Source organism: Culex quinquefasciatus, chromosome 3 (genome assembly GCF_015732765.1).
Source record: "Culex quinquefasciatus strain JHB chromosome 3, VPISU_Cqui_1.0_pri_paternal, whole genome shotgun sequence".
NCBI classification, from domain to species: Eukaryota; Metazoa; Arthropoda; class Insecta; order Diptera; family Culicidae; genus Culex; species Culex quinquefasciatus.
Window position 1 is genome coordinate 160,557,436 of NC_051863.1, and position 27,689 is coordinate 160,585,124.

At 38.2% G+C, this 27,689-nt stretch overlaps 3 protein-coding genes across 3 annotated transcripts in view; 1 reads left to right on the forward strand and 2 right to left on the reverse strand.

Moving 5' to 3' along the window:
• LOC6036592 overlaps window positions 1-15,024 on the forward strand; it is a 30,599-nt gene extending 15,575 nt beyond the window's left edge. Inside the window, exons 3-10 of the mRNA XM_038261309.1 lie at window positions 2,119-2,259; window positions 2,321-2,518; window positions 2,578-2,778; window positions 2,841-3,601; window positions 10,642-11,010; window positions 11,060-11,198; window positions 11,264-11,408; window positions 14,144-15,024. Coding sequence (XP_038117237.1) covers window positions 2,119-2,259; window positions 2,321-2,518; window positions 2,578-2,778; window positions 2,841-3,601; window positions 10,642-11,010; window positions 11,060-11,198; window positions 11,264-11,408; window positions 14,144-14,757 — 2,568 coding nt within the window. The 3' untranslated portion in view covers window positions 14,758-15,024. The remainder of the gene's footprint in view (window positions 1-2,118; window positions 2,260-2,320; window positions 2,519-2,577; window positions 2,779-2,840; window positions 3,602-10,641; window positions 11,011-11,059; window positions 11,199-11,263; window positions 11,409-14,143) is intronic.
• Window positions 10,573-11,426, reverse strand: LOC6036593 (collagenase). Its single transcript, XM_001846573.2, has one exon. The coding sequence runs from the start codon at window positions 11,420-11,422 to the stop codon at window positions 10,637-10,639; it is 786 nt and encodes a 261-aa protein (XP_001846625.2). The 5' UTR covers window positions 11,423-11,426; the 3' UTR covers window positions 10,573-10,636.
• Window positions 15,025-18,434: 3,410 nt separating the features above from the next.
• LOC6036595 (collagenase) lies at window positions 18,435-26,568 on the reverse strand. Its single transcript, XM_001846575.2, has 2 exons — window positions 25,971-26,568; window positions 18,435-18,973 (listed from the first exon to the last, which is right to left on the reverse strand). The coding sequence occupies exons 1-2, from the start codon at window positions 26,508-26,510 to the stop codon at window positions 18,680-18,682; spliced, it is 834 nt and encodes a 277-aa protein (XP_001846627.2). The 5' UTR covers window positions 26,511-26,568; the 3' UTR covers window positions 18,435-18,679.
• Window positions 26,569-27,689: the final 1,121 nt, after the last annotated feature.

Consider the following 27,689-nt stretch of genomic DNA (forward strand, 5'->3'; position numbering starts at 1 on the left):
AGTTATTGGCACTTAAGTGTTATTTATACACTTTTTGGAGGCCGGATCTCAGATATTTCAGTAAAAATGATGTCCGGGTCTATCATGCGACCCATCGTTAGTTAGATAATCGAAATACCTTTCAAATGAGCCTAAAACATCAAGGATCTGACAACCCTATTAAAAGTTATTGGCACTTAAGTGTTATTTATACACTTTTTGGAGGCCGGATCTCAGATATTTCAGTAAAAATGATGTCCGGGTCTATCATGCGACCCATCGTTAGTTAGATAATCGAAAGACCTTTCAAATGAGCCTAAAACATCAAGGATCTGACAACCCTATTAAAAGTTATTGGCACTTAAGTGTTATTTATACACTTTTTAGAGGTTTGATTTCAGATATTGTGATAAAAATATTGTCTGAATCTTCCATGCAAACTATCGTTGGATAGGTATTTTTTTATCAGACCTTGCCGATGAGCCAGAAATATTGATGGTCTGCGAACCATATCAAAAGAAATGAGTAATAAAGTTGATTTGTTAAACATGTTAAGGGGGAATGTTGCTATTTTTACTGAATGTATTGACTTTATGAATATGAGGAAGGCACCAACCACCTAAAGGTGGATTAAGTAACGTTTTTTTATTAATAATTAAAATGTCGGGGAATTAAGATAAGAGTAGCTTTCGGATAGGTTGCTTTAAATCTTGTATTCAATTCAAGTTAGGTAGTTATCCGCAAATGAATATTTGGACTTATATGAATAATTGAACATTTTGGACTTATAAATAACACACAACTGTGCATTTATTCTAGAGTCAGATCCATACAGCGTCAGTGTTTATTTGGTCGAAGTGTACTAATTCATTGGCAGATCTGATTCTAGTTGTAATGTACGACAAGACTACTGACGGACGTGACAGGACGAGGGCCCAGTTTAGAGGTTTCGACATCAACGATGTGCGACTGGATCACCCTCCCAAAAAAAAAAAAAAAAAAATTTTGAAGTTTATTGTAAACATATTTTTTTTGCCCCCTGATTTTTCGGGCCAATTTTGAAGGGGGGGAGGGGGGGGGGGGTGACAAAAACTTTTAAAAATATTTGTACCAGCCTAAATTAAAATAATTTTTTTGTTAATTTTTTATAGTTTTGAATTTCAAAAAAAATATTTTTTTAAATTCTTAAAATTTTTCAATTTTAAAAATTTTAGTTTTTTTTTTAAATTTTAGAAAATTTAAAAAAATATTGAAATTTCCTTGAGATTTTTTTTTATTTTTGAAGTTTTTGATTTATTACACTGACCTACAAAAAATTGCAAAAATTACTCCCCAGAAACACGTGCACCTTGATTTTTTCAAAAATATTTAGACAGGGCCGAATGGTTTTTCTCGAAAGTTTGCATGGAGAATTAGGGCGGTTCGTCGTTGTTGCTTACAATAAAAAAAATTGCATGCAATATGTAGGAGTAGCGAACCGCACGTGCTCGTGTTTATGGGGACCCAAAACATCATGCTTCCCCTCGAGTTGAATCTGTGCAGAAATTTTGTTGGTCGGTGTTATTCCAGAAAGAAATTTTGGGAGATCGTAAGAGATTACCCCCTGGCCCGATTCTTTAGGTAAAAATAAGATACTGTGCCAATTTCGAGCCAAATCGGCTAAGGGAAAAAATCAAAATTCCGCCAAAAGGTGGAGTTAAATGTGTAGGATCATTGTCAAGTGTGAGATGACAAACAACTTTGTCAAAGAACTCAAATCGATCCGAGTTATTAACGATTTAAAGCAGCATTTTTTGAATGAACAGATTTTTTTTCGCCAACTTTAACGATTAAAAGAGACCCTCAACTCTTAATCGATTTCGCTCAAATTTTTTACAGTTATTTATTTTTGTCTAAGGATTCGAATCAGGGGTATCTCTGATGTCGATTTTTTTATTGTCAATGTTGATGCAATACGGTACCGTAACTTATTTATGATTTGTTGAGAAAAAATGGGTGTAAATACCTGTTTCAAGTTATACCACTAATTTGTCAAACCCTATTGATAATATTAAAAAAAAAAAACTGAAAACAAAATTTATCCCGAGATCTACTGATCTTTTTTTATTAATATGAACATTAATTTTGTCTACTTTCCAGCTCAACGGCACCATGAGCATCCAGAAGCCCCAGACGGTCATCACCGATCTGGGCAAATCGCTGCTCCAGGCAGCCAAAACCGGCAACACTGAAAAAGTCCACGAGCTGATGAGCCGGGGTGCTCCGTTCACGGCCGATTGGGTAGGTCAATCTTTCTCTTCTGTTGATTTTTTAAAATTAAAGTTTTTATGATTTGTTTCAGTTGGGAACTTCCCCGCTTCACCTGGCGGCGCGCTACAATCACGTGGAAACGTGCAAAGTGCTGCTTCGGGCCGGCATCAGCAAGGACAGCAAAACCAAGGTCGACCGGACGCCGCTCCACTTTGCCGCCTTCCAGGGCAACGTGGACATTGTGGAGCTGCTGCTGAACGCCAAGTGCGAGGTGGACGCCAAGGATATGGTGGGTGGTGGGCTTTTCTCGTTTGAATGCATTGACTGAGTGAGGATTTTGTTTTCCAGCTGAAAATGACCGCCCTGCACTGGGCCGTGGAAAAGCGCCACGACAAGATCGTGGAGCGGTTATTGCAGCACGGGGCCGATCCGAACGCGGTGTCCAAGTTTGGCAAATCGCCCATCAGTATTGCGACCGAAGCGGGCCAAGTTGATCTGGTGCGGATTCTGCTGCTGGCGAACCAGATGCGGGCCGCGAGTCAGGAACAGGTTGGTAGAATGGTTCGGGTCTTGGCTCAATGGGATGAATTTAATCGAGTTTCACTTTTCAGGTCCAGGAAGCCACGGACAGTCTCATGTACGAGCTGCAGCAGCACAAGGAGCGCGACAGCAGTGCGACCAACCTGGTGGACGACGCCGACGACGCCATCACGATGGACCTGAGCAACGACGGAAGTATCTCTAACATCTCCAACCGCAACTCGATGTCGGCAAGCGCGGCAGCGGGTGTCACCACCACCATCGACGTGGACGAGCACGACGGCAACTCCAACGACACGGACAATCTCATCGAGAAGGAGGACAGTTTGAGCGATGCCATCATCAACCTGGAACAGAACACCGAACAGGACCCCAACAATCTGGACTCAAACACGCTCCAGATGCTCAAAGAGCACGGCATCGCGATGATTCCGTCCGACGACTCCGGCAGCAGCCTGATCACGTCCGCCATCCAGAGTGGGCGCAAAATAGTGCTGTCCGAGGCCGGCAAGTTCGCACTCAACGAAACGCGGATGCAATCCACGCCCCCAACAACGAAGAAAACAATCAAAATTATCAAAAAGACTTCGCCTTACATGGTGTCGCAGCACCACCAGAATCAGAACCAGCACCGGCAATCGATGATCCATGGTGGCGGCGGAGGAGGAGGGGGTGGTGGTGGTGGCGGCGGGACAATCAAAACCAACAAAGTCATCAAAATACTGTCCGCGGAGGAGTTTAAGCAGATTTGCGGCGGAGAGGTTAGCGGGCTGAAGAAGATTGCCTCGTCCGACTACCGGAAAGCGGTCCAGGGCTCGACGACGACGATGAGGTGAGTGATTGTTGATTTGACCCATTCTGGCATTTAAATTACTGGCATTTGGTTTTCTGGCAAACATCATTTTGGAAAATATATGAATGAAAGATACAACCTGTTGTCTGATCAACAAAGTTAAAAAAAATGGGGAGAATGTCGGTGCGATTACTTCCAACATCCTTCTTTTCCAAACGGTCAGGCCAGGCCAACTGCGTAAAGTTAACCGCAAAGATGATTCGTTGAAGTGGATTGAGTTTGAGTACGAATAGTGTATATTAATGCAATGAATCGTTGAGAGCACCATGCTAAGAAGTTTCGGTGTTCAGGACCCTTTGTGAACTAAGTCGAAAATTATTTAACAAAAAAAAAAAAAACAAATTTCAAGACTCATTAATTGAAAATTCAAAATTTTTATAGATATTAATTTAAAGGAATTCAAAGAAATTCAAGAATTTGACGAAAATACAAGAAATTCAAGAATTTGACGAAAATACAAGAAATTAAAAGAATTTAAAGAAATTCGAAACTCAAGAATTTAAAAGATGCAAAAAATTTATGTTTCAATAATTTAAATTCTTTAATCAAAAATTATAGTTATAAATGAGCAACTCTCTACGAAATCGGCTGATTTCGACCATTTTTATTTTTTGTATTTTTTGATTCGACTCAAACTTTGTGGGGGCCTTCCCTATGACCAAAGAAGCTATTTTGTGTCATTGGTTCACCCATACAAGTCTCCATACAATTTTGGCAGCTGTCCATACAAAAATGGTATGTAAATATTCAAACAGCTGTAACTTTTGAGTGAATTTTATGATCAATTTGGTGTCTTGGGCAAAGTTGTAGCTATTGTTGAGGACTTTTGAGAAAAAATAGGTACACGGAAAAAAATTGCAGATTTTTTTATCAACTTTTTTTTCACTAAGACTCAATTTCCCAAAATACGTATTTTTTGATTTTCGAGATTTTTTGATATGTTTTAGGGGACTAAAATCCGCAACTTTTGAGCCATAGAGAAACATGGTCAAAAAATCTGCCGCCAAGTTATAAATATTTGAAAAAATAGTGATTTTTGGAAAAAAAACGAGTTTGACATTATTTTTTAATCCAAAATTGAATTTGCAATCGAAAAGTACTCTACAGATTTTTTGATAAAGGGCTCCGGTTTCAAGATAAAGGCACCGAAAGTTTGATTTTAGCAAAATATATGCAGTTTTTCAATTTTTAAAAATAGTGACCATGAGTGACCATTCTTAAATATTTTGAAAATTTTGAAATAAAGACTAGCATTTTAAATGGGCGTAATATTCAATGTTTGGCCCTTTTAAAATGTTAGTCTTGATTTAAAAATGTTCAAAATATTTTATTCGAAAAGATCGGAAAATTTCACGAATGTTCCATGTATTAACATTGAAAATCGGACCATTAATTGCTGAGATATCGTCATTAGAAAATGGTGGGTTATTTTGGTAAGATTAAGAAAACTTCAATTTTCGTGTTTCTTTTTCTTAAAGCGACTCTATCTCAGCAACCCGAGGTTCAATCTTCAATGTCTCTTGGACAATTTTATAGCAAATTTTCTGAACTTTTCAAAAAAAAAAAATTAGAAATGGTCACTCATGGTCACTATTTTTAAAAATTGAAAAACTGCAAATATTTCGCTAAAATCAAACTTTCGGTGGCTATATCTTGAAAACGGAGCCCTTAATCAAAAAATCTGTACAGTACTTTTCGATTGCAAATCCAATTTTGCATTTAAAAAAATAATGTCAAACTTGTTTTTGCATAAAACTTCGATTTTTTTTCAAAAATTTATCAGCATTCGGCATATACAAAGTCTGATACAAATTATACTTTCCCATAATTTCGCTACCGGTTAGTGGGTATTGGATTGGACCAGAGGATCGAAGTAAGCCGTGCGCGCGTCGTGACGTTTTATGTTTTTGCTCCGCGTTTTTTCGTTTATTCTTTAAGAATTTGAAAAATATTTTTATAATGGAATTTTAGTTAATTATAGTTCATTGGTTTGGTCGGTCTTTACGTTTTGTGAGTGATTTGTTGTAGTGCTGACGGTGTCTTGCCGTTTTACGGACTGTTCCGGTTGGAAATCCGGTTTCTTATTGCCCAAGTTCCGTGGACATGACTAATTTTGCGTGAAGCTGCTGTGAGGTGTGCTTTTGGTGTGTTATTGAATTTTAGAAGAGGGAGCAAATTCGTGCATTTGTGTGATAGTTTGTGAAAAAAATCATAAAAGGGTTGTGGTACAGTTGTGGCAGAATTTTGTCAACAGTTGCTTAGGAACTACGAAAAAAAAATCCTGATTTATTTTGTGAGTTTTGTTCGTAAATTTATAATCAAAAGAGTCGTTTCATTAATCCATCAATCTGTTCCGGAATCGTAAAATTCGTAAAATGTCGCGACGATTATTTCGGTCGTTTCGCGTGAATTCGCCGTCGTCGTTGTGGTATGTTGGCATATTGTGAATCTGCGTCGCGTATGTAAAACGTCGTGACTGGACCTGGCCATCATTATCATATGAGGAAAACTAGAGGCAGCTGCTTCGCAAATTTAGTGAGATCAGTCCATATTGGACGCTTTGAAACCTGACATATTTTTGCTAGCAAATTACTAAATACGCGCCGATCCCTGTTTTGCTTGATGGGATTGGAAGTTTAAAGATAGGTCGAGGACCCGTCTGGTTGTTGCTTTATCTTTAGGCGGGGCCAGACAATGCCCAGTGACCTCGGAATTGGACCGCAAGGAGCTCTGTCATTCTGAAATGGGTCACTGCAAGCAGCGCGAGGGCTAACACCACCTAATACCCGGGACTGAGATAAGCTGTATCAGCTTAACCCAAGTCTGATACAAACTATATTTTCCCATAATTTAGCTGCCGGCCAGCGGGTATTGGATTGGACCACACACACACACACACAAACTTCGATTTTTTTATCCAAAAATCACTATTTTTCAAATATTCATAACTCGGCGGCAGATTTTTGACCATGTTTCTCTATGGCTCAAAAGTTGCGAATTTTTGTCCCCTAAAACATATCAAAAAATCTCGAAAATCAAAAAATATGTATTTTGGGAAATTGAGTTTTTGTAAAAAAAAAGTTGATAAAAAAAATCTGCAAATTTTTTTTCCGTGTACCTATTATTTTCTCAAAAGTCCTCAACAATAGCTACAACTTTGCCCAAGACACCAAATTGATCAGAAAATTCACTCAAAAGTTACAGCTGTTTGAATATTTACATACCATTTTTGTATGGACAGCAGCCAAAATTGTATGGAGACTTGTATGGGTGAACCAATGACGCAAAATATCTTATTTGATCATAGGGAAGGCTCCCACAAAGTTTGAGCCAAATAAAACAATACAAATAAAATCCATTTCCGGTTTTGGTAGAGAATTGCTCAAATGCAAATTTAAGATTTAAATAAATAACAGCTTAAGACTTAATTATTTTTTTTTTGTTTTTAATTTTTAAATTTCTGATTTGAATGTATTTATTAGGTAACATTTTTTTTATTTTTGAAATTTTATTCTTTTGGAAACTTAAATTATTTGAATTTGACTTTGTTTTGTTTTTGAAACCTACCATGTCTACCTATGCATTTTTTTTAAATCCACTTCATTGTTATTCAATAGGGCTTTAACTGTTCTTTCAAATCTTGTGAATAAAAAAGGTGCAGGTGGTTATGTTACACATGACCAGTATGACAAAGAACTTTGCAAGATGATTGTTGAAATTTTCGATAAAAATGTCCGGTCCAAATTTCCCCATGATTCCCTTGTAATTACATAAAACAACTCTTTTGTGAATAGTTTTAAGACATAATATCAACGTCCTATCGAACTAAGGGGACGGAAATTGCAAATTTTCTGATCAATCAAATTCTGCAATAGAAATCAAGGTGAAATCAATCGACTTTCCCTCACCACTCGAAAGTTATCAAGATGCGGAAATGTTTTTGCAAGGCTGTTGCAAGCAATTGGCGGCAGCAAAGTAAATTTCAACAGCAAACATTAAAACTGCCCTTTCAAGGGCTCTAATTGAATTCGAAATAGTTGTTCTATATTTCCAGAAACAGAATTTCGCCGCGGCACAATAAAAAGGCAATCGCAGTAATCGATTTATTACTTCCTGCGTAAAATAAGCGATTTATTTTAACTGCGTAACTTCAGATAATGGTCAGATGCATGTGCAGTATCAAAAACCATAAAGTTTGATACCCATATTGCCCTAACTCTTATGGTTCGGCAAATGTCCCCTCATCGGAACATCCGTGGGGCCTCCGGCCACTCCAGATTGTGGCCAATACTTCCGAAATTTCAAATTTCATGTCCAGTATCAAAAACCATAAAGTTTGATACCCATATTGCCCCAACTCTTATGGTTCGGGAAATGTCCCCCCACCGGAACATCCCCGGGGCCTCCGGATTGTGGTCACTACTGCTGAAATGTCAAATTTTATGTCCAGTATCAAAAACCATAAAGTTTGATACCCATATTGCCCTAACTCTTATGGTTCGGCAAATGTCCCCTCATCGGAACATCCGCGGGGCCTCCGGCCACTCCAGATTGTGGCCAATACTTCCGAAATTTCAAATTTCATGTCCAGTATCAAAAACCATAAAGTTTGATACCCATATTGCCCCAACTCTTATGGTTCGGGAAATGTCCCCCCACCGGAACATCCCCGGGGCCTCCGGATTGTGGTCACTACTGCTGAAATGTCAAATTTTATGTCCAGTATCAAAAACCATAAAGTTTGATACCCATATTGCCCTAACTCTTATGGTTCGGCAAATGTCCCCTCATCGGAACATCCGCGGGGCCTCCGGCCACTCCAGATTGTGGCCAATACTTCCGAAATTTCAAATTTCATGTCCAGTATCAAAAACCATAAAGTTTGATACCCATATTGCCCCAACTCTTATGGTTCGGCAAATGTCCCCTCATCGGAACATCCGTGGGGCCTCCGGCCACTCCGGATTGTAGCCAATAATTCCGAAATTTCAAATTTCATGTCCAGTATCAAAAACCATGAAGTTTGATACCCATATTGCCTCAACTCTTATGGTTCGGGAAATGTCCCCCCACCGGAACATCCCCGGGGCCTCCGGATTGTGGTCACTACTGCTGAAATGTCAAATTTTATGTCCAGTATCAAAAACCATAAAGTTTGATACCCATATTGCCCTAACTCTTATGGTTCGGCAAATGTCCCCCCATCGGAACATCCGCGGGGCCTTCGGCCACTCCGGATTGTGGCCAATACTTCCGAAATTTCAAATTTCATGTCCAGTATCAAAAACCATAAAGTTTGATACCCATATTGCCCCAACTCTTTTGGTTCGGCAAATGTCCCCCTTCGGAACATCCGCGGGGCCTCTGGCCACTCCGGATTGCGGTCACGACTGCCGAAATGTTAAATTTCATGTCCAGTATCAAAAACCATAAACTTTATCACAACCAACTTGACCCAAAGGGAACTGGTTCTCGATCAACACGGAGACCCCTTCTTGATGCCGTTAACCGGAGCCTTCCGGGATCAGCAGCTTGACCACATCGGTCCCTAACGTTCTTCCTTGATGGCCTGCAGCGACAATCCGTCCCGTTCCTGCGATGGCCCGAGCCGTTTCGGCGACCTCTCCACGTCGTTGACCGGGGGAAATTTCTGCTGTCCCTTCTGATTCTGCAACTGCCACTCGATGTTGACTCCTCGGCTGTCAGAAAATTATGAGCTTGAGTGGAGATGATTTTAGATACATCAATCTCACGTCTCTCGGAGAGGATGATCGGGAAAGGTTTGTTCAACCAATCAGCGTGAAGGAAAAGGAGGGAAGTCTGCGAAGAGGGAAATCGCCACGTAACGATTTCGCTTCGCAAAAATTGGGTTCCGATCTTTTTATTCATTCTCTTTACACATACTACACACCACCTAGAGCACCAAACAGTGCGTTGCAAGTGTATTTGTAGCAAGAAAGCGCCATCGACTGTGGATTTGCTCGTGTGTGTGTGTGTGTGTGTGTGTGTGTGTGTGTGTGTGTGTGTGTGTGTGTGTGTGTGTGTGTGTAGTAAACCACACTAAAATTGTGTTCGCGGAACCACACTAATATCGAAAATCGATTTTCCCCAAGATCGATCGGATGAGCAAACTCGTGAAGGGTAGTTGCACGGCAGAAACCAGGCGCACACAAATGAAGCTCCCCAGCCCGCGTTTGTGTGTATGCGTTGATAATTTGGTGCTCTTTCAAGCCCCAAACTTGCCACTCGATTTCCCTTCCGCACACACAAACACTCACTACCGTACCCAACCAGATTTTTAAAGAATACTCTTTCGTGTGAATTGGCCCTGAAAAGGGCCATTTTAACATCCTATGACGATGATAAAACCATGCGATGATGACACTCCAAGTTGCCGGCAATTTTCCCTCCCGCGCCTGCTCTGCCTCTCTTTCCAATTATTCAATTCTCTCCTTCCTCTCGGCGGCTCTGCTGTGCTGCTGCTGCTTCTCGATCCTCCTCGTGCAAAGCTTCGGACTCGTTTGAGCTTCAACCGGCGGCACGGCGCTCTTTTATAACCTCGCTTGGCTGTGATGGCTCGACGCTTTCGAAGCAGTGGCAGAGAGTAAAATTTGCTAAGTGCTAGATACTTGAATCTGATTAATGTGTTCGGGAAAGGTTGCGCTCAACCAATCAGCGACCGGGATTTTCCCGGTCTGAATTTTTATTTTTCATCTTAACTTTTGAGTACTTTAACAAAGTTTTATCAACTTTGTGAGGTAGTCTACTTGCAATTTAAGACTTCCCCTTTCGTTTGGTGGATAAAGCATGCAGATTGCTTGAATTGGGTGGAAGATATAAGCGTTTAAACGATTACACAAATCGTTACACTTTCGCTTCGCGAAATTTTGGATTGACACCCGTAGACAGTGCCCTTAGGACAAAGTTCTTTGTCAAAAAATAAATATTCCTTAACATGCCTTAAAAAGTTTATTGCTCATAAATGTTGTCGTAAGTGGTCATCCCTCATAATCTTCAAGCCTGCAGTCCAGTCTTCTTGCGGATCCAATCGGCGAACGCGGTCACCCGGGCAAACGCTCCCGGCAGTCCGCGCTCACATCCGGTGGCATGTCCAAAGCTAACCACACCAACCAGAACCCGTTCATCGCCTTCGTCCACCACCAGCGGACCGCCGGAATCTCCGTTGCACGGCGACTGCTTATCGTCACCCTGGGCGCACAGCGTCGTCTTCTTGATCACCAGCGGGTTGTACGTCTTGCTACAGACGGAGTTCGTAATGACCTTGAGCGGGGCGAACTGCAGCTGCTGAGCCACGGTACCTCCGTTCTGCTGCAGTCCCCATCCGCTGACGGTGGCAACCTGGCCAGCGTAGTCGCCACTTCCCGAGGGTAGCTTCACCGGTTGAACGCGCTCGTTGAACTGCACCGCCGACGGCAGCTTGATCACGGCAACGTCGTTCGTCGCAAACAGTGGGTTGTACTTTTCGTGCCGGATGTACTCGGTGGCGGTCACCACGACGCGACCATCGTCCGCTCCGTCCAAGGCAACCGCTCCGAGCGTTACCTCAAACGAGCTGGCACCCTGCACACAATGACCGGCCGTCAGGACCCACTGATCGCTGAGCAAACTTCCTCCGCACAGGGCACGACCCTGGGCGAGCTGGATCTTGAGCTGGACCTGGTACGGAAACTGTCCGTCGGCGGCCGTCTGTCCGTTGACCACTCGGGAGGACTGGTCCTGCGAGGGTGCCCCACAGGCCACGGCGATCAGGGACGCTACCACGATGGTTCGTTGGAACATTGCGCTGGACTACGAGGAACTATGATCTGTAGAACAATTACGGTGGCTTTTATAGCTGGTTTTCAAGTGGTCGTTTGGAGTGGTGATACCGCGGTAGACGGTTTCGCGACGGAAGGGGTTATCGGATGCTCGCGCACACTTGAGAATTGATAACGAAGGGATTTTTACCCGTGAGGAATGTTTTTCAGTGAAAGTACTTATCCGATCACTAAAGTCAAGATGTTGAACTAACTCGATTAACAGATTGTAAAAATCTCGTCGATTGAACAAGGTGTACCCTCTTGAATAATTACGATTCGATAGACCCTTAACTCCTGCGAATAATATGGCCAATTTTGAATGAATTAATTTTCAAATTAATAATTATGAACATCGAAGAAAATCAAATAATATTTATTTTAGTGAAAATATAACTTCAACTTTTTTGGCTCTTTCACCTCACTGAGAAAAGGTTATAAAATCAATCAAAAAATGAACTTCTTAATTTGACCTCCAAGACCCACCTTCACGTATACATATCGACACAAAATCAAGTTCTGATCAAATGTCTTTGTGGATTTGTGTAGGTATGTGTGTACAAAATTGTCACTCGATTATCTCCGGACTAGCTGAACGGATTTTGACCGTTTCGAAGCGTCATGAATTCTCATAAGCCTCTTTTCAAAATCAGCAAGTATAGTTAAACATTTCAAAAGTTATGCAAAAAAAATGACTATGTTCTGGAAGATTGTAAAAAAGATTTTTTTTGTTGATAGAAAACCGACGGGTTTGTTAGATATTTTGTTTTACAAAAAAAAACTTTATAAATATGAGGAAGGTTGGTTCAGTTTCGGGACTTTCAGCTTGGTCTTGAAAATTGTTAAGTTCCATTGAATTGTTAACTGTATTTGATCCATATTTGACATCCACCAAAAAATCGAACCAAATTTACCAGATTTCTAGCATTCTTTGAAATTACTCCAAAATCCAAGCTGGAAACCCCGATACGACCGAAAATAAATCTTTTCTTTGTACAATTTGTCATGAAAATATAGCAACACATTGCCCGGATACGAATTTGAGCATTAAACTGTGCAAAACATGGATTATTTAATAAATAAGCTTTGTATTACCCATTAGGCTCCGAAAATTATTCAATCCTCTGCCACATCACACTATTACATTTTAAAATATTTTTGAATCAATCACATTGTAGAGAACAAGTTCCATACAAAAGTATTTCAAAGAATGCTAGAAATCTGCTAAATTTGGTTCGATTTTTTTTTGGTGGAGGTCAAATATGGGCCAAATATAGGAGTCCCCAAGGCATATTTATAAGAAGTTTGAGTGATATCAACATGAATGCACCGATTTTCTGTGACTTTTTTTGAACAAATCGAAAATCGAAAAATAGTCTTAAAAAAAAGTTGCTCTAGACCCCCCGACGAAATATTTCGGTATACCCCGCAAAATGTCGGAAAAGAGCCCTTCTTTAACGGTGCCAAATATCAGACATTCCGAATTTTTTATCTTTGAAGTCTCAAAAAAATACACCGTGATATTATCTCGAAAAAATACACCGTTATATTGAATTAAAATTTCATCCAATTTGGTCGATCCAGTTACAAGTAATGGTGAAAAACGTAAAAAATCTCGATTTTGCTCTGGGCAGGAAGAGGTAAAAAGTGACGAATGACCTCTATAGGTAAAAGTCACGTTAATAAAATAAACAACAACATTTAATTGTTTAAAGTTATGATAAACAACATAATTAGACGATTCCCGAGCAGACGGAAATAACTTGAGAATAACATTTTTTGATATTTGAAAATACTAGGCCAATAACATATTATGTTATGTAAAACAGGATTTGTTATTCGTCGTTATGAATTTTTTGTTATTGGATTGTTATTGTAATAACAGACTAATAACATTTTCAGTGATTCTACGAACAAATCTTTGTTATTATTTTTTGTTATTTTAACAACTAATCCGATCATCCCAATAACAGTTGGAGTTATTCTTCCATAACAAAAAAGGTTATTACCGAGTTGTTTCGGCGTTCAACCATTATCAGACCAATAACAAATTTTGTTATGACATTAACATAAACTGTTATTAAATCATTATGCAAAAATTGATTTTTCAAGAAGATTCCATAACACTTTCTATTATTTTAACTATATTTGTTATTGAAATGGCATGAATTTTGTTATAACCGTCTGCCCGGGTTACGAAAAAGACGATTTCAAAGGCGATGTCTTTATTTTCTTGACAAAAAGTCTGCAATTTTTTATATCCGAAAATTTATATTTAAGATGAAATAACAACACAGCAATTTCCTACGAAAACAGCATGGAAAATAAACAACTCGGATCGTGCTCAAAATTGTATTAGACCCGTAGAGCAATTCTCATGTTTGTGTACTATTTTTTGTAATTGAAAGGCGCAACTTTTGGTACTTAGCAGAGGGTATTTTTTCATTGATAAACTTGTTGAACATTTGTGTTTAAATTCAATACGTTTCAAAGATCCATCTTTGCGGTTTACTTTACATGGTAGGTCTGGCCATTGAAAAAAAAAGAATATTTGAATTAATTGCGAATTGCATTCTCCGGGATGCTTTCATAATACTGACCGTCATGAGATCAGATTTAAGTTTACAAAGTTTAAAAAAAAAATCATTCATACCCAAAACTTTTTGCTTAAAATAAAAACTCCTCTTTCTCTCTTCTCTTCCAGAGTGCCTCACGGCGTTCACCGCGCCCCGGGACGCTAGGTTCACCCTCAGGCGTTCCCAACAAGCAATTCAAAAAATCGTCACCACCAAGTACCGGTTGCCGGGCTCCTCAGTCGGTGGCTCTTCCAGCAGCAGTTTTACCAGCGCCGGCAACAACCGTCACATAATCACCTCGGCCGATGGCGTCAAACGGTTGCGGACCGCCACCGGGATGGAGATCATCTCCAAACTGCCCACCAAGCTTCCCCAGGACACGGTCGTATCGGTGGAGGGTGCCAAGCAGCAGCAGCAGCAGTCGACGTCCTCGCTGGCCAGTGGGATCGTGCCGATTTCGACGGTGAGTTCCTCGGGCCAGCAGCGGCTGGTAAGTAGCAATTCGAATTTATCTTCCAATTCCGCGCTGGGGAGTTCCGCGTCGTCGTCGATGACGTTGGGCGAGCTGGAACGGCACTTCCTCGAGCTGAAAAAGCAAACCGATGATCTGCGCAAACAGTTTGAGCTGTCGCAGAAGCAGAACGAAGAGTACCGAGCGCGGGTGGACAAGCTCGAGAAGGAGGTGCAAACGCTGAAGCAGAGTAGTAGTAATAATCCTAACAATTTTATAGAGATAGTTTAGAAACGGTTGAGATGTTGGTAGGGCTAAAGGGGAGAGAGAGAGCGATAGTGTGAGGTAAAAGTGGCGCGAAGGATTCAGTTTAGAGATTATTTATTACGGTAAAATGTTTTCCGACGTTGGGAGGGGAATGCGAACAGTACAACGCGTTGGTTGTATTTCGGTTATATATTTTTATAGGAAAACACTGTGCTGCAATTATTACGGTACGCAAAGTTGAAGACAGCTCCGACAGGAAACAAACAAGAATATTAAACAAAAACACACTAATAACTGCTATTATTACGCAAACAAGTACGCGCTCATCTCCTAACTTCCGTTTTGGGCGGAAATCGGGACCGAAAATCCCGAATGTTCGCGCGCATAATGTCCCAATTCCACTTATCCACAAAAAGGCCAAGAATCGTGGTTTTACTAGTACCTAAGGTTTAACACAAACTGTACAGCAGCGCGCAGCTGATGGCATTTCTCTCCGCGAATGTGCGACGTTGTTGCGCTTTCTGAATCGAACTGGGGGTGGCACAAAAAGCATGATTTTCAAAATTATTTTTCATAAATAGAGAAAATATACTCTTTTTAATCAAACATATCAGCACCTGCACCGCCTCAAGTAAGCACGCAAATTTATGCCATTTACTGGCCAAAAAGATTAAATTTAATGCACTTTTGATCATAATTTCTATTTTGCGAGACCATGATGAGATGAGACGGTGAGCGCTTAACTGCTTAACGAAAGTCGCCATCAATATCTTTTCACTTGCGCTAAAGTTTTCAAAGCGCTTAAGATATGAAATTGCTTCCAACTACCGGCAAAATGTTCTTTTGCACATCAGTTAGTCACTCACTTAAAAAATAATCCCAAAATATGTAATTAATTTGCAAGCGCTATCAAAAAAAACACGCGCTAAGTCTTTTGACGTTTCTATTTTGACTACCCATTCCAATCGAAGGCTGAAGAAAACCGAGCAAGGAGCGAAGGCAAATAAAGAACAAAGGGTGGCCACCAACACCACCAGTAGCGCCTGTTGGAGTGAGGTGCCAGTGATGCCAGGAAACTTTCTCTATAAATGCTACTTTTCGTGAGTGCTCGCTTAAAATGGGTATATTTCCCCCAGTTAAAACACGAGGGTGAATTGGAAAAAAATCAATATGACGTTTTGTCTCGAAAGAAAAAATTGAGTTCTAACATGCAAAATGTCAATTGGTCATTTGGTGGATCCACTTCCGTTTGCTTTACTTCACAAAATCAAACTGTGTTGAGTAAAAATCGCTGTTTCTCGTGAATTTGGTTTGAGTGTTTCAATTATTTCTATGTAAAATAATCCGGAGAACATGATGGTTGACCTCCTAGACTCACCTGCATTTATACTTAAGTGAATTGGAAGGCACCAGGTGGATTAAGTTAGTTTTTTTTCTTCAATTTAAACATTTTTCATGCAGGTCGCGTCCCTCGCAAAACAAAATTTGGGAAAGCTGAGAAAATTTCCTTTAATTTTCGGTTTTTTACTATGTTCATCGGGCTGTTGATTATAAGAAAATATTATACAGTTTTTTTTTTTCTTATTTTCACCTAATTAGCCCTGATCTTTAACTCGCGGTATTTCCGAAATTATTTACTTTTCAATGTCAAGTAATAAACTTGTTTTGAAATTTGCTGCTCCATTTTATAAAAGGTTTGAAAATCAATTAGCTATGTTTTTTTCATGATGGGCTTGATAATTAATTAATAAATTAATAAATTATTTTTATTATATGGAGCGGACAATTTCAAAAAAGTTTCATGCTTAATTTTTGAAAATTAGAACCAATAGTTCCCGAGACCCGTGGTGTAGGGGTAAGCGTGATTGCCTCTCACCGAGTCGGCCTGGGTTCGGGGTTTGGGTTCCCAGAAGGTCCCGGTGGCATTTTTCGAGACGAAATTTGTCTGATCACGCCTTCCGTCGGATGGGAAAGTAAATGTTGGCCCCTGTCTTATCTACAGGTTAGGTCGTTAGCCCAGTCCAGGTGTAGGAGTCGTCTCCCTGGGCCCTGCTTCGATGTAGTCGCTGGTAGGCAATTGAACTCACAATCCAAAGGTCGTCAGTTCGAATCCCGGGGTGGATGGAAGCTAAGGTGTAAAAAGAGGTTTGCAATTGCCTCAACAATCAAGCCTTCGGACACCTAGTTTCAAGTAGGAATCTCGCAATCGAGAACGCCAAGGGAGCGTTCTTTTATTACGTAACGCGAAAAATCGGACTTTTAGACCCCCTCCCCCCCCCTCGTAACAAAATTTCCATACAAATTTTAAAAATTTTGTATGGAGCGTAACACGGCCTCCGACCCCCCCTCCCCCCCTACTGCGTTACGTAATAAAAGAACGCTCCCCAAGGCAATGCTGTAGAGCGAATAATTTGTTTTTGGATAGTTCCCGAGATATCACGAGTTGAAAGATGAGGACTAATTCGATGTCACTGAGAAAAATTATTATTCACAAAATTTGAACTTCAAGAGACTGCACAGTGGGAAAAGCGAGACAAAAAACAGACTTAATTGATGCCGGTCAATTACAACTTTCAACCAAGACTTTTCTTATGGTAGGGTGGCCACTCAAGTCTGGAAATCGGGAAAAAGTCGGGAGTTCACCAGATTCCGTAAAAAATCGATAATAATTCGGGACTTGTGATTTTTTGTCAAAAAGTCGGAAAAAGTCGGAACTTTCAAGCAAACTTGTTTGAAAATTATTTTCTCACTGTTGAATAATTTTGAAATATTTTTTCAAATTAAATTCATTCAATTCTTCTTTAGTGACTTATTTTAAATTTAAGGTTCCTTTCACTGTTTCAATCTATTTGAGTTGGAATGGAAAATCTTTTTTTTACATTTGGAAACTTAAAAAAACAAATTCCAAAAAATAAGTCAAAGAAATTTTGTTTTAAAAATCCATCATCAAAAGTTACAAAATTAAAAAGGAACTTGGTAAAATCCTTTTTTAAATGAATTCTTAGATGTTATTCTAAACTTATTTTTTTAACGTTCTTGGATTTGCTAACGTGGCTATTTTCACTACATTTTACTATTTACACGTGACTGACCAAGGCAGTTGCCTATCGAACAATCTTCTTTCTATTGCACCAATTCTATTTTTTCTGTTTCTTAGTTAATTTAAAACTTGTTATTTATATTTTGATTTTTTTGCATGATTTTACAAAAATCATTCAAATTTGAAACAAACTGATAATGCGATAATGCCACACTTGTTCCGATCCAGAACCGCAACAACACGCGCGCTTCTCCTATTATTGTTTACAGGTAACGAAATCCGTTAATAGAATTAAACAATAGAAAAAAGAAATAAAACAAGCAAAAGCAATCCCCACTTGCCCTTGTATGATTTCGTTCCAAGCGAGCGAAAAGAGCGCCAGATTTCCTTTCCTTTCTGTTTCGGGTTGAACACAAAATTAGAATGCAACTACCTCGGATTTACACACTGTCTAAATTGTTCAAGTTTGTTGAAGTAAAACGGGGGTGTTTTATTCGGTTTTTTTGAAGTAATCTGAACCGTTAGACTTATACGAAAAGAGTAAAAATTTAATTATTTCCGAGTGAAGAAAAAATAACGCTTTAATAAAAAAAAAGAAGAAAGAGAATCGCTAAGAGGTTTTAGATTAACAAATTTCACATTACAAATAAAACAAGGCAAATCATTGGATAAATCGTTCGCTCTTTATGTTCTTTTTTTCTTCCTCCAAGGGGTGTAAATACAATTAGGTTGAGAAAGATACTGTGTATAGCCTTTAAGATGATTATATATATTATATACTTTTAAAGAAAAAGTCGCTCTAAAAGTCGAAAACAGAATAAAAATGCTAATTAAAATTAGAAAAAAAAAACCAAAACGTAACTAGCCAATTTGCGCACGGTAGAGAGTAATGAGAAATGTGTCCCATTATTGCGACTCGGTTGTCGTTCCTTCGCCCGATCCCACCGCCACTCCGGTTTTGTTCCGAATCCACTCGGTGAACTCCGTCACGCGGGCAAACGCCACCGGGAGGCGTCGCTCGCAGCCAATGGCGCTGCCGAAGCTGACCACCCCGATCAGGGTGCGGTCGTCCTCGAGCACGAGCGGACCGCCGGAGTCGCCGTTGCACGTGGACTGACGGTTCTCGCCCCGGGTGCAAATCGTCGAGGGTTGAATCGTTCCCGGGCCGTACAACAGCATGCACTCGGTGTTGGAGATGACCTGTGAAATATTTAATGATTAATAAAAATTAAAAAATTCAAGAAATTTAAAAAATCTTATAGTTTAAGAAAAACTAAAAATGACTCCAATCAAATGACATATCCAACAATAACCCGGGCAGACGGTAATAACAAAATTCTTGCCGTTTCAATAACAAATACTGTTAAAATTACAGAAAGTGTTATGGATTCTTCTTGAAAAATCCATTTTAGCATAAGAGTTGAATAACAGTTTTGTTATTGGTCTGATATTGATTGAAAGCAAAAACAACTTGGGAATAACATGTTTTGCTATGGAAGAATAACTCCAACTGTTATTGGGATTATCGGATTAGATGTTAATATAACATAAATTAATAACAAAAAATTGTTCGAAAAATAACTAAAAATGTTATTAGTTTGTTATTACAATAACAATCCAATAACAAAAAAATCATAACGATGAATACCAAATCTTGTTACAAATAACATAAAATGTTATTGGCCTAGTATTTTCAAATATCAAAAAATGTTATTCTCAAGTTATTTCCGTCTGCTCGGGAAGATTATTTAAAAATGGTTATTTTGCGTTTGAATTTTATGAAAAGTCGAATTAAAAAAACGTTTTTTTTTATAACGTATAACTATTTTTACTTATAAGCCTTAAGGGGTTACATACATGTAAATCGACAAATCAGTCAGAGGTTGGTGTCAGCACACACTTAGTTTTATTTATAATCTGTTTTCAGAGCATTAAAATATGCATTTTCATCTATTATCAAAACAAATTTGAAGACATTTGGCTGTTTCATTTCCGAGATATAGCTATTTGAAGTTAGCAGTTTCAAAAAACGGGTCCCGAGCAGACGGAAATAACATGGGAATAAAATTTTTTGTTATTTGAAAATACTTGGCCAATAACATTTTATGTTATTGATAACAAGATTTGTTATTCATCGTTATGATTTTTTTGTTATTTAATTGTTATTGTAATAACATACTAATAATATTTTAAGTTATTCTTCGAACAAATCTTTGTTATTATTTTTTGTTATTTTAACAACTAATCCGATCAACCCAATAACATTTGGAGGTATTCTTCCATAACAAAAAATGTTATTCTAAAGTTGTTTTGGCTTTCAACCAATATCAGACCAATAACAAATTTTCCTATGATAACATAAACTGTTATTAAACTCTTATGCAAAAAATTATTTTTCAAGAAGATTCCATAACGAGTTCTGTTAGTTTAACAATATTTGTTATTGAAATGGCATGAATTTTGTTATTACCGTCTGCCCGGGGTGCCACGATATCTCAACACTGCCTTGACCAAATCGGCTCAAAATTTTGTTAAAGACACGTAAAACCGGCCCTGTGTGCATGACGAAGCCGATTTTCACAAAGATCATTTTACAAAAAAGATAAAAATATTTTTGTGTTTTTCATATAAAAAATCGTCAATTTTTGATTTTTGTATTTAAAAAAAGCAAAATTTTAAAATCGGGCTTCGTCATGCACACGAGATATATCTTGAGAGTCTTCACCCTGAATTTCAGCCAATTTGGTCCATCCCATCTCGAGATATCGTGGCACCCGTAAATCAACTCGGTGTTTCGAGAAAAACGCTCAGAAAGTTGGACAGATCGCTTTGCGCATGGCAAAATTTTCAGCCTCAATCGTCAGTAACTTACTTTAATCATGAAATATCTTCATGAAACTTTCAGGAGTGATTGAAAATCATCTTTTTAGTGGATTCAATAAATTTTCTGTAATATGAAATTTTGCAATTTTTTACCGTACGTAACCCCTTAAGCGATATTCACAACGTTGATTAGAAAATCCGTTCTCGAGATACAGATTTTTTTTATATTTTAATATTGCCTTTTGCAGATTCAAGAATTTAAGATGTTTCTAAAATTCAAGAACTCATATTATTTAAGAAATTCAAGAATACAAGATATTTTAAAAATCCATTTTACTGAAAGTTTTACGAATTTTTCTCCACTTTTGGTGGTCGATTCTTCATACATAAATAGGCCGATGGCCCAAATTTGAGCCAAATTGACTTTGTATGAAAATCAATAAAAAAAATGAGTGCATTTTGCTTTGATGATAATTTCGGTAAATTTGGTGATTTTTTAGAACAAATTGGCACTTTTTCTGCACAAAAATAGTAATTTTTACCGTAATTTTGTTCTTCAAAATCTCTGAATCTGCATCGGTTTTGCTGAAATTTTTGGCAGGGCTATTTTTTGACCCCCAAAGATGATTTCTTTGATTGAAAATGCAACTCGGATTTGATTTTATCGATTGTCATACCTGGGGGCGAAAAGGGCGCATAAGCAATAAATAATAATAATTAATAATTGGCTCAAACTTTGTGGGGGCCTTCCCTATCACCAAAGAAGCCATTTTATGTCATAGGTTCACCCATACAAATCTTCATACAATTTTGGCAGCTGTTCATACAAAAATGGTACGTAAATATTCTAAAGTCTGACTTTTCAAGGAATTTTTTGATTGATTTGGTATCTTGGGCAAAGTTGTAGTTATTGAGGAGGACTATTCAGAAAAAGTACACGGAAAATATTGTGATTTTCAATTAAAAAAATTGCCGGCGAGTTATATTTTTTTAAGAAGGGATTTTTGTAAAAAGTAGAAAAAAAAATCTTGTACTTAGAATTTGTTGACCTCTTATTTTTATTTAAAATAGGATTTGCAATCGAAAAGTACTATACAGTTTTTTTTTTGACTAAGTGCACCGTTTTCGAAATATAGCCATTCAAAGTTAAGTTTTGTCCTAAATATTCCGGTTTTTTGATTTTTTAAAACAGTGTCCAGATTGTCCATTCCTGAAAGTATTGTTTTCAAAAGGTTCAGAAAATTTCCTACAATTTTGTCTAAAATATCAATGTTGTACATAAATAAATAAAAACTAGTCGGAAAAATTTTGGTCCATAATTCTGAATTGCTTTAAAGATGCGGGGTTTGTCCCCTAAAATGTTCAATGTTTGTCCCGTTTAATGTTAGTATACAGTCTGCAAAGACGGTGTGTATAAAAAAAGATATGAAAAAATTTCAATGATTAAAAATACGGATTTTGAGAAATTGAATTTTTTAATATAATTTTAAAGTTTATTTAAAAAATAAACAATTTTTTTCGTGTACTATTTCTTTCTAAGTAGTCTTCATCAATACCTATACCTTTGCCGAAGACATCAAATCAATCAAAAAATTCCTTGAAAAGTGACAGATTTTCACCATTTTTGTTTGAACAGCTGAACAATTCTCCACCAAAACCGGAAATGGATTTTATTTGTATTTTTTGATTTGGCTCAAACTTTGTGGGGGCCTTCCCTATGACCAAATAAACTATTTTGTGTGACTGGTTCATCCATACAAGTCTTGGCTGCTGTCCATACGAAAAAGGTATGTAAATATTAACTTTTGACTGAATTTTCAGATCAATTTGGTGTCTTCGGCAAAGCTGTAGCTATTGTTGAGGACCTTTGAGAAAAAATAGGTACACGGAAAAAATTGCAGATTTTTTTATAAACTTTTTTTTTCACTAAAACTCAATTTCCCAAAATATGTATTTTTGGATTTGCGAGATTTTTTGATATGTTTTAATTTTTTTTTAATTTTTGAAAAAACAGTGATTTTTGGAAAAAATCGAATTTTCATGCAAAAACAAGTTTGACATTATTTTTTAATGCAAAATTGAATTTGCAATCGAAAAGTACTTTACAGATTTTTTGATAAAGGGCTCCGTTTTCAAGATATAGCCACCGATAGTTTGATTTTAGCGAAATATTTGTAGTTTTTCAATTTTTAAAAATAGTGACCATGAGTGACCATTTCTAAAAATATTTTTTTTTTTAGAAGTTCAGAAAATTTGCTATAAAATTGTCTAAGAGACATTGAAGATTGAACCTCAGGTTGCTGAGATAGAGCCGCTTTAAGAAAAACAAACACAAAAATTGAAGTTTTCTAAACAACCCACCATTTTCTAATGACCATATCTCAGCAAATAATGGTCCGATTTTCAATGTAATACATGAAAAATTCGTGAAATTTTCCGATCTTTTCGAAAAAAATATTTTGAAATTTTTTAAATCGAGACTAGCATTTTAAATGGGCGTAATATTCAATATTTGGCCCTTTTAAAATGTTGTTTAAAAGTTTCAGCTGTTTGAATATTTACATACCATTTTTGTATGGACAGCAGCCAAAATTGTATGGAGACTTGTATGGGTGAACCAATGAAGAAAAATAGCTTATTTGGTCATAGCGAAGGCCCCCACAAAGTTTAAATCAAATAAAAAAATACAAATCGGTCGAAATCGGCCGATTTCGTAGAGAGTTGCTCAGCAGCCAACATTTTATGGAGACATGAATGGGTGAACTAGAGCGTTCATTTTCCCGGGATTACAAAATTTCCAGGAAACGGGAAATTTTCAACGAATTTTCCGGGAAATACCGGGAATTCCCGGGAAATTTGAAATTTATCGAAACTGGTTCTAATCCTGGTTTTGAATAGTATCATTAATATTTTGCAATAAAATTGTATAGAATAGAAACTTAAATGGTAAAAATAAGCGTGAGGAACAATTAATGCCTTGACTGCTTGTAAAAAAGCACTCCAAGAGAATATATAATTGGCTTAGCTTTTATTGCTAAGCTGTCTTTCAACTCGTACAGAATATATATAAAAAAATGATGATTAGTTATTTTTGTCAAGAAGTAGGTATTATTTTTTGATCACAGTATTTGGGCAGTGAGTAAAATAAATCCATTTTCTCAAACTATAAAATTGCTTTCAAATTTGTCTCTGTGACCAGTTTGAGAGAATAAAACATAATATTGAAAATTTAACCGAATCAAAAAGAAAAAAAAAATGCAGAAAAAATTTCATCCCGGCAAATACTTTTTTTCCAGCACATATCTGACTGGTTTCAGCCCATCAATAAATAGATAAGCATGAAATTTACATCAGAATCTTCTTTTTTACTTGACATACCATTTTTATGCAATCACAATTCAAAGTTTTCAAATATTAGGAGCGAATTTTTGATGTTTGCATTTTTTGGGTACCCTTGATAAAATAAAAAGTCATTTTTAATGATTTTTTAATGATTCAGTCTAATAAATTACTTCGGATGAAAGAACTTTCGTAATGTTTGTTGTCCAACAAATAACCAAACTCTATTCTCAGTTGTGGATGGTTCAGAAAATAATATCATCTGGAATAAACCTTGACATGAAATTTTTAGACGGCCTGACGAAGTTCAATAAGAACAGTAAATTGAATTGAATAAAATAAAATTGAATTCCTTCATTTTTTTTTTTTTGTAAATAAAAAATATGTCTAAAAGTTTAGAAAATGTATAGGGTAGGGTAGTCATCAATGAGACACTTTTGGTTTTCAACTTTCAGCGATTTTTCTATTTTTTTCATCAGCATGTTTTAATGAGCTTTTTGTTGCATTTTCTTTCTTTTAGTGTGTTCTAACATTGATCAAAATATGATATCGATCCGACATCTACAGTCAGAGTTATTCAACTGTCTCATTGTAGACGCACTTGGCAGGAACAATGAGACAGCTGGGGAACAATGAGACACTCTACGAAAATCAATACTTTTCTAATAAAACATCATGTTTTTGTTTTGTTCCAATACAGGTGACTTGCCTTGAACATTTTAGAGCAATTTTGCCAACATGGAACTTTATTTAACAAAAGTTATACTAAAAGGTATTTAAATTTTGTAAAATCCATATATTTATACCAAATAACTTTGTATGTTTGGTTAAGTTAGGTTAATACTCTATAAATATACCAAAAATCACTTTTAATTCATGTTTTGAAAGATTTACATGGATTTTGAAATGTTTAATGAAGAAAAATCAAAGTGTCTCATTGTTACCCATGGGCTAAAATGAGTGGGGAACAATGAGACAGCCCTGGATTCTGGGTATATTCTAAATTTTGGTCAAACCTAATGAAAGGACATTGTAGCCCAACTCAATCCCTATGGAACGTCGAAAGAAATTTGAAGAAATATTAGTTTTGGTGTAAATGGCAGCCTGCGAGCGAAAAAGTATTTTTTGTCCATAATTTACTTTTACACCCCAGAATCAAACATTTATGAATAACTTTTCAAGGGTGCGTCCATAACCAAAGCCACTATTATAGCAGACGTGTATCCAGTAGATACACCTTTCCCCCAAATATGAGCCTGATTGGTTGAAACTACGACTTGTGAGAGCCATTTTATCATTGTTCCCCGTGTCTCATTGATGACTACTCTACCCTACTTCCGTTTGGATTTGGGGAATTCCCGGGAAATTTACAAATTTCCCGGGAAACGAAATAGTAGTTTATGCAACAAGTTGCAAAAAGAGGATTTTTTCAGCACGAGTCGTACATTTATCCAACGAGGTTCACCGAGTTGGATAAATACGAAGAGTGCTGAAAAAAATCAAGTTTTGCAACGAGTTCCATACAACATTTTTTGCAATTCCAAAAAACACACACTGAGTGAAAATTTATGTCAAATTTTCAAGTATTTTGTCAATAAATCGTTGAAATAAAAAAAATGTTGAAAAGTGTTACTTTTCGAAACAAGTGCTGAAAAGTTCAACTTTTCAGCACCCATTTGAGTGCTGAAAAGTAGAACTTTTCAGCATTTTTTTTGAAAAGTGTTGCTATTCGATTTTGTTATTTTTGGTACAGAAAAGTAGGCTATTTCGTCATTCAAAAATGACGGGAAAAGTAAGTAGTTTCACGACGGAATTGCAAAAAAATATCTTTTTCGGGAAATCCCCGGAAATTTTTTCTCGGGACGGGAAATTGGACGCTCTAGGGTAAAGTGAACCAATGACACAAAATGGCTTCTTTGGTGATAGGGGAGGCCCCCACAAAGTTTGAGCCAAATAAAGAAGTATAAATCCATTTCCGAGTTTGGCACAGAATTGCTCAAAGGTGACTTTAAACTTAAAGAGGTTCAACACTAACCTTAAGTGGCGCGTACTGCAACCGCTGAGCCGCTCCACCCCGGTCCTTCGTTTTGCCCCACCCACTAGCGATCGCCATCCGCCGGTTGTAGTCGTCGTGTCCCGTCGGCAGTGCCACCGGCCGAATCCGGTCGCTAAACGGCACCCGCTGCGGCAGCTTTATCACCGCAATGTCGTTCGAAACCGACTCCCGCCGGTACTCCTCGTGCCGGATAAACTCCGTCGAGTTGAGCACCGTCCGTCCGTCGCCCCCCTCCGGCTCCTTAAACTCGACCGCCCCCAAGTGCACCTCGAACGAGCTGGCCCCTTCGACGCAGTGTCCGGCCGTCAGGACCCACTCCTCGGAGATCAGACTTCCGCCGCACAGGGCTCGACCCTTCTCCATCTGAATGCGCAACATGGCCTGGTACGGGAACTGGCCCAGCTCGGCGTCCTTCCCGGCGACGATCCGCGGTGACTCGGACGGGTGGGATCGAACGGGAGCGGGTATCGCTAACATCAGGACCGCGATCACCAGGAACCGCCTGTAATTGTGGGTCATGGTGAGAAAATTTGCTCCAAACCGTTCCGCTAACGCTAACGAACTGTCGATTGCTCGGCCTGGGTTCGCACCTTAATATTGGCGACCAAATTGTGTTAATTGTGAAATTTAGCATAAGTAAAAAAAAAAAACAAAACAAGTGAAGCCCTGTGGATTCCTTATCAATGTGAACCTCGGGAGGGGGTTGTCGAAGGGCGTCGGTTGGCAAAAGTATGATTAGTTGACAATTTGCAATTATTTCCGGTTCGCTTTGGTTGATATCGTATGATGAATGGAGCATAAACTGTGTTGTTTTGTGCGACTTTGGTTAACGATTCACGTATGGACTAGTTTTCATCAAGTTGTTTAATTTTTGTTTGTCTTCACACAATTCACTGCACTGTTTAAGTTCTTACAAAACCAGGGCTTTAGAGCCGAAGATTTGTTGACTTCGACTCCCTACATCTTCAAGAACCGGGACTATTTACTCAGCAAGTTTGTTTTAAGATTTTGAATTCGATTCCCCTAAATTGCTGTATTCAGCCTCGCAAACATAAATAAAATCATAATTCGAAGCGTTTGGTACGGTATTTCCACGCATCCTTCCTCTCTATCTGCGCTAAACACAACGCAGTAGGGTTGGTCGCATTGATTTGTATTACACGGTTTTGGAAGCTCTTGGTCAGCAATTCGTCGCCGTCGTGCTAACTTGTTATACGTGCATTTTGGGCAAAATTGAGTTAAGAACGCCATTTTGTGCATCTCACAATGCCACATCTTTTGACCTTCACAGATCCCCAAAATTCGATTTCAATCCTAAGATATTCAATGTAAACCATAAAAGCTACGAAAATGTTTGTCACTTTTCATATAAAAGTAGTTCCAATCTTGTCGTGCTATCTTGTCACTCCCTGAAAATTGATGTAAGTGCGACAAAAGGCCAAAGGGATTCCAGGTCAGGATGCGTTTGATGCACGTACAAGCTAGACTACCGTAAACATTTGTAATCATTACTCGGGACTCCAGCAACCAACTTCAACCAAACTTCGGGACAATGCACAGAACGGTCAGTCAAACAAAACGTGTTTGTTATTGTTTACATTGCTTGCTCTCGTTTTTGTTATTCAAGGTCAAACATTAAAACGCGTTTTTCTCGGAACGTCAAAATGGCGGGTGCGACAAGATAGCACGACGACGTCG

Coding starts and splice junctions, on each gene's coding strand:
- LOC6036595 (XM_001846575.2), bottom strand. CDS start 26,510: ATGACCCACAATTACAGGCGGTTCCTGGTGATCGCGGTCCTGATGTTA. Junction 18,974..25,970: donor TGCAGTACGCGCCACTTAAG/GTTAGTGTTGAA, acceptor AATATTTCACAG/GTCATCTCCAACACCGAGTG.
- LOC6036593 (XM_001846573.2), bottom strand. CDS start 11,422: ATGTTCCAACGAACCATCGTGGTAGCGTCCCTGATCGCCGTGGCCTGT.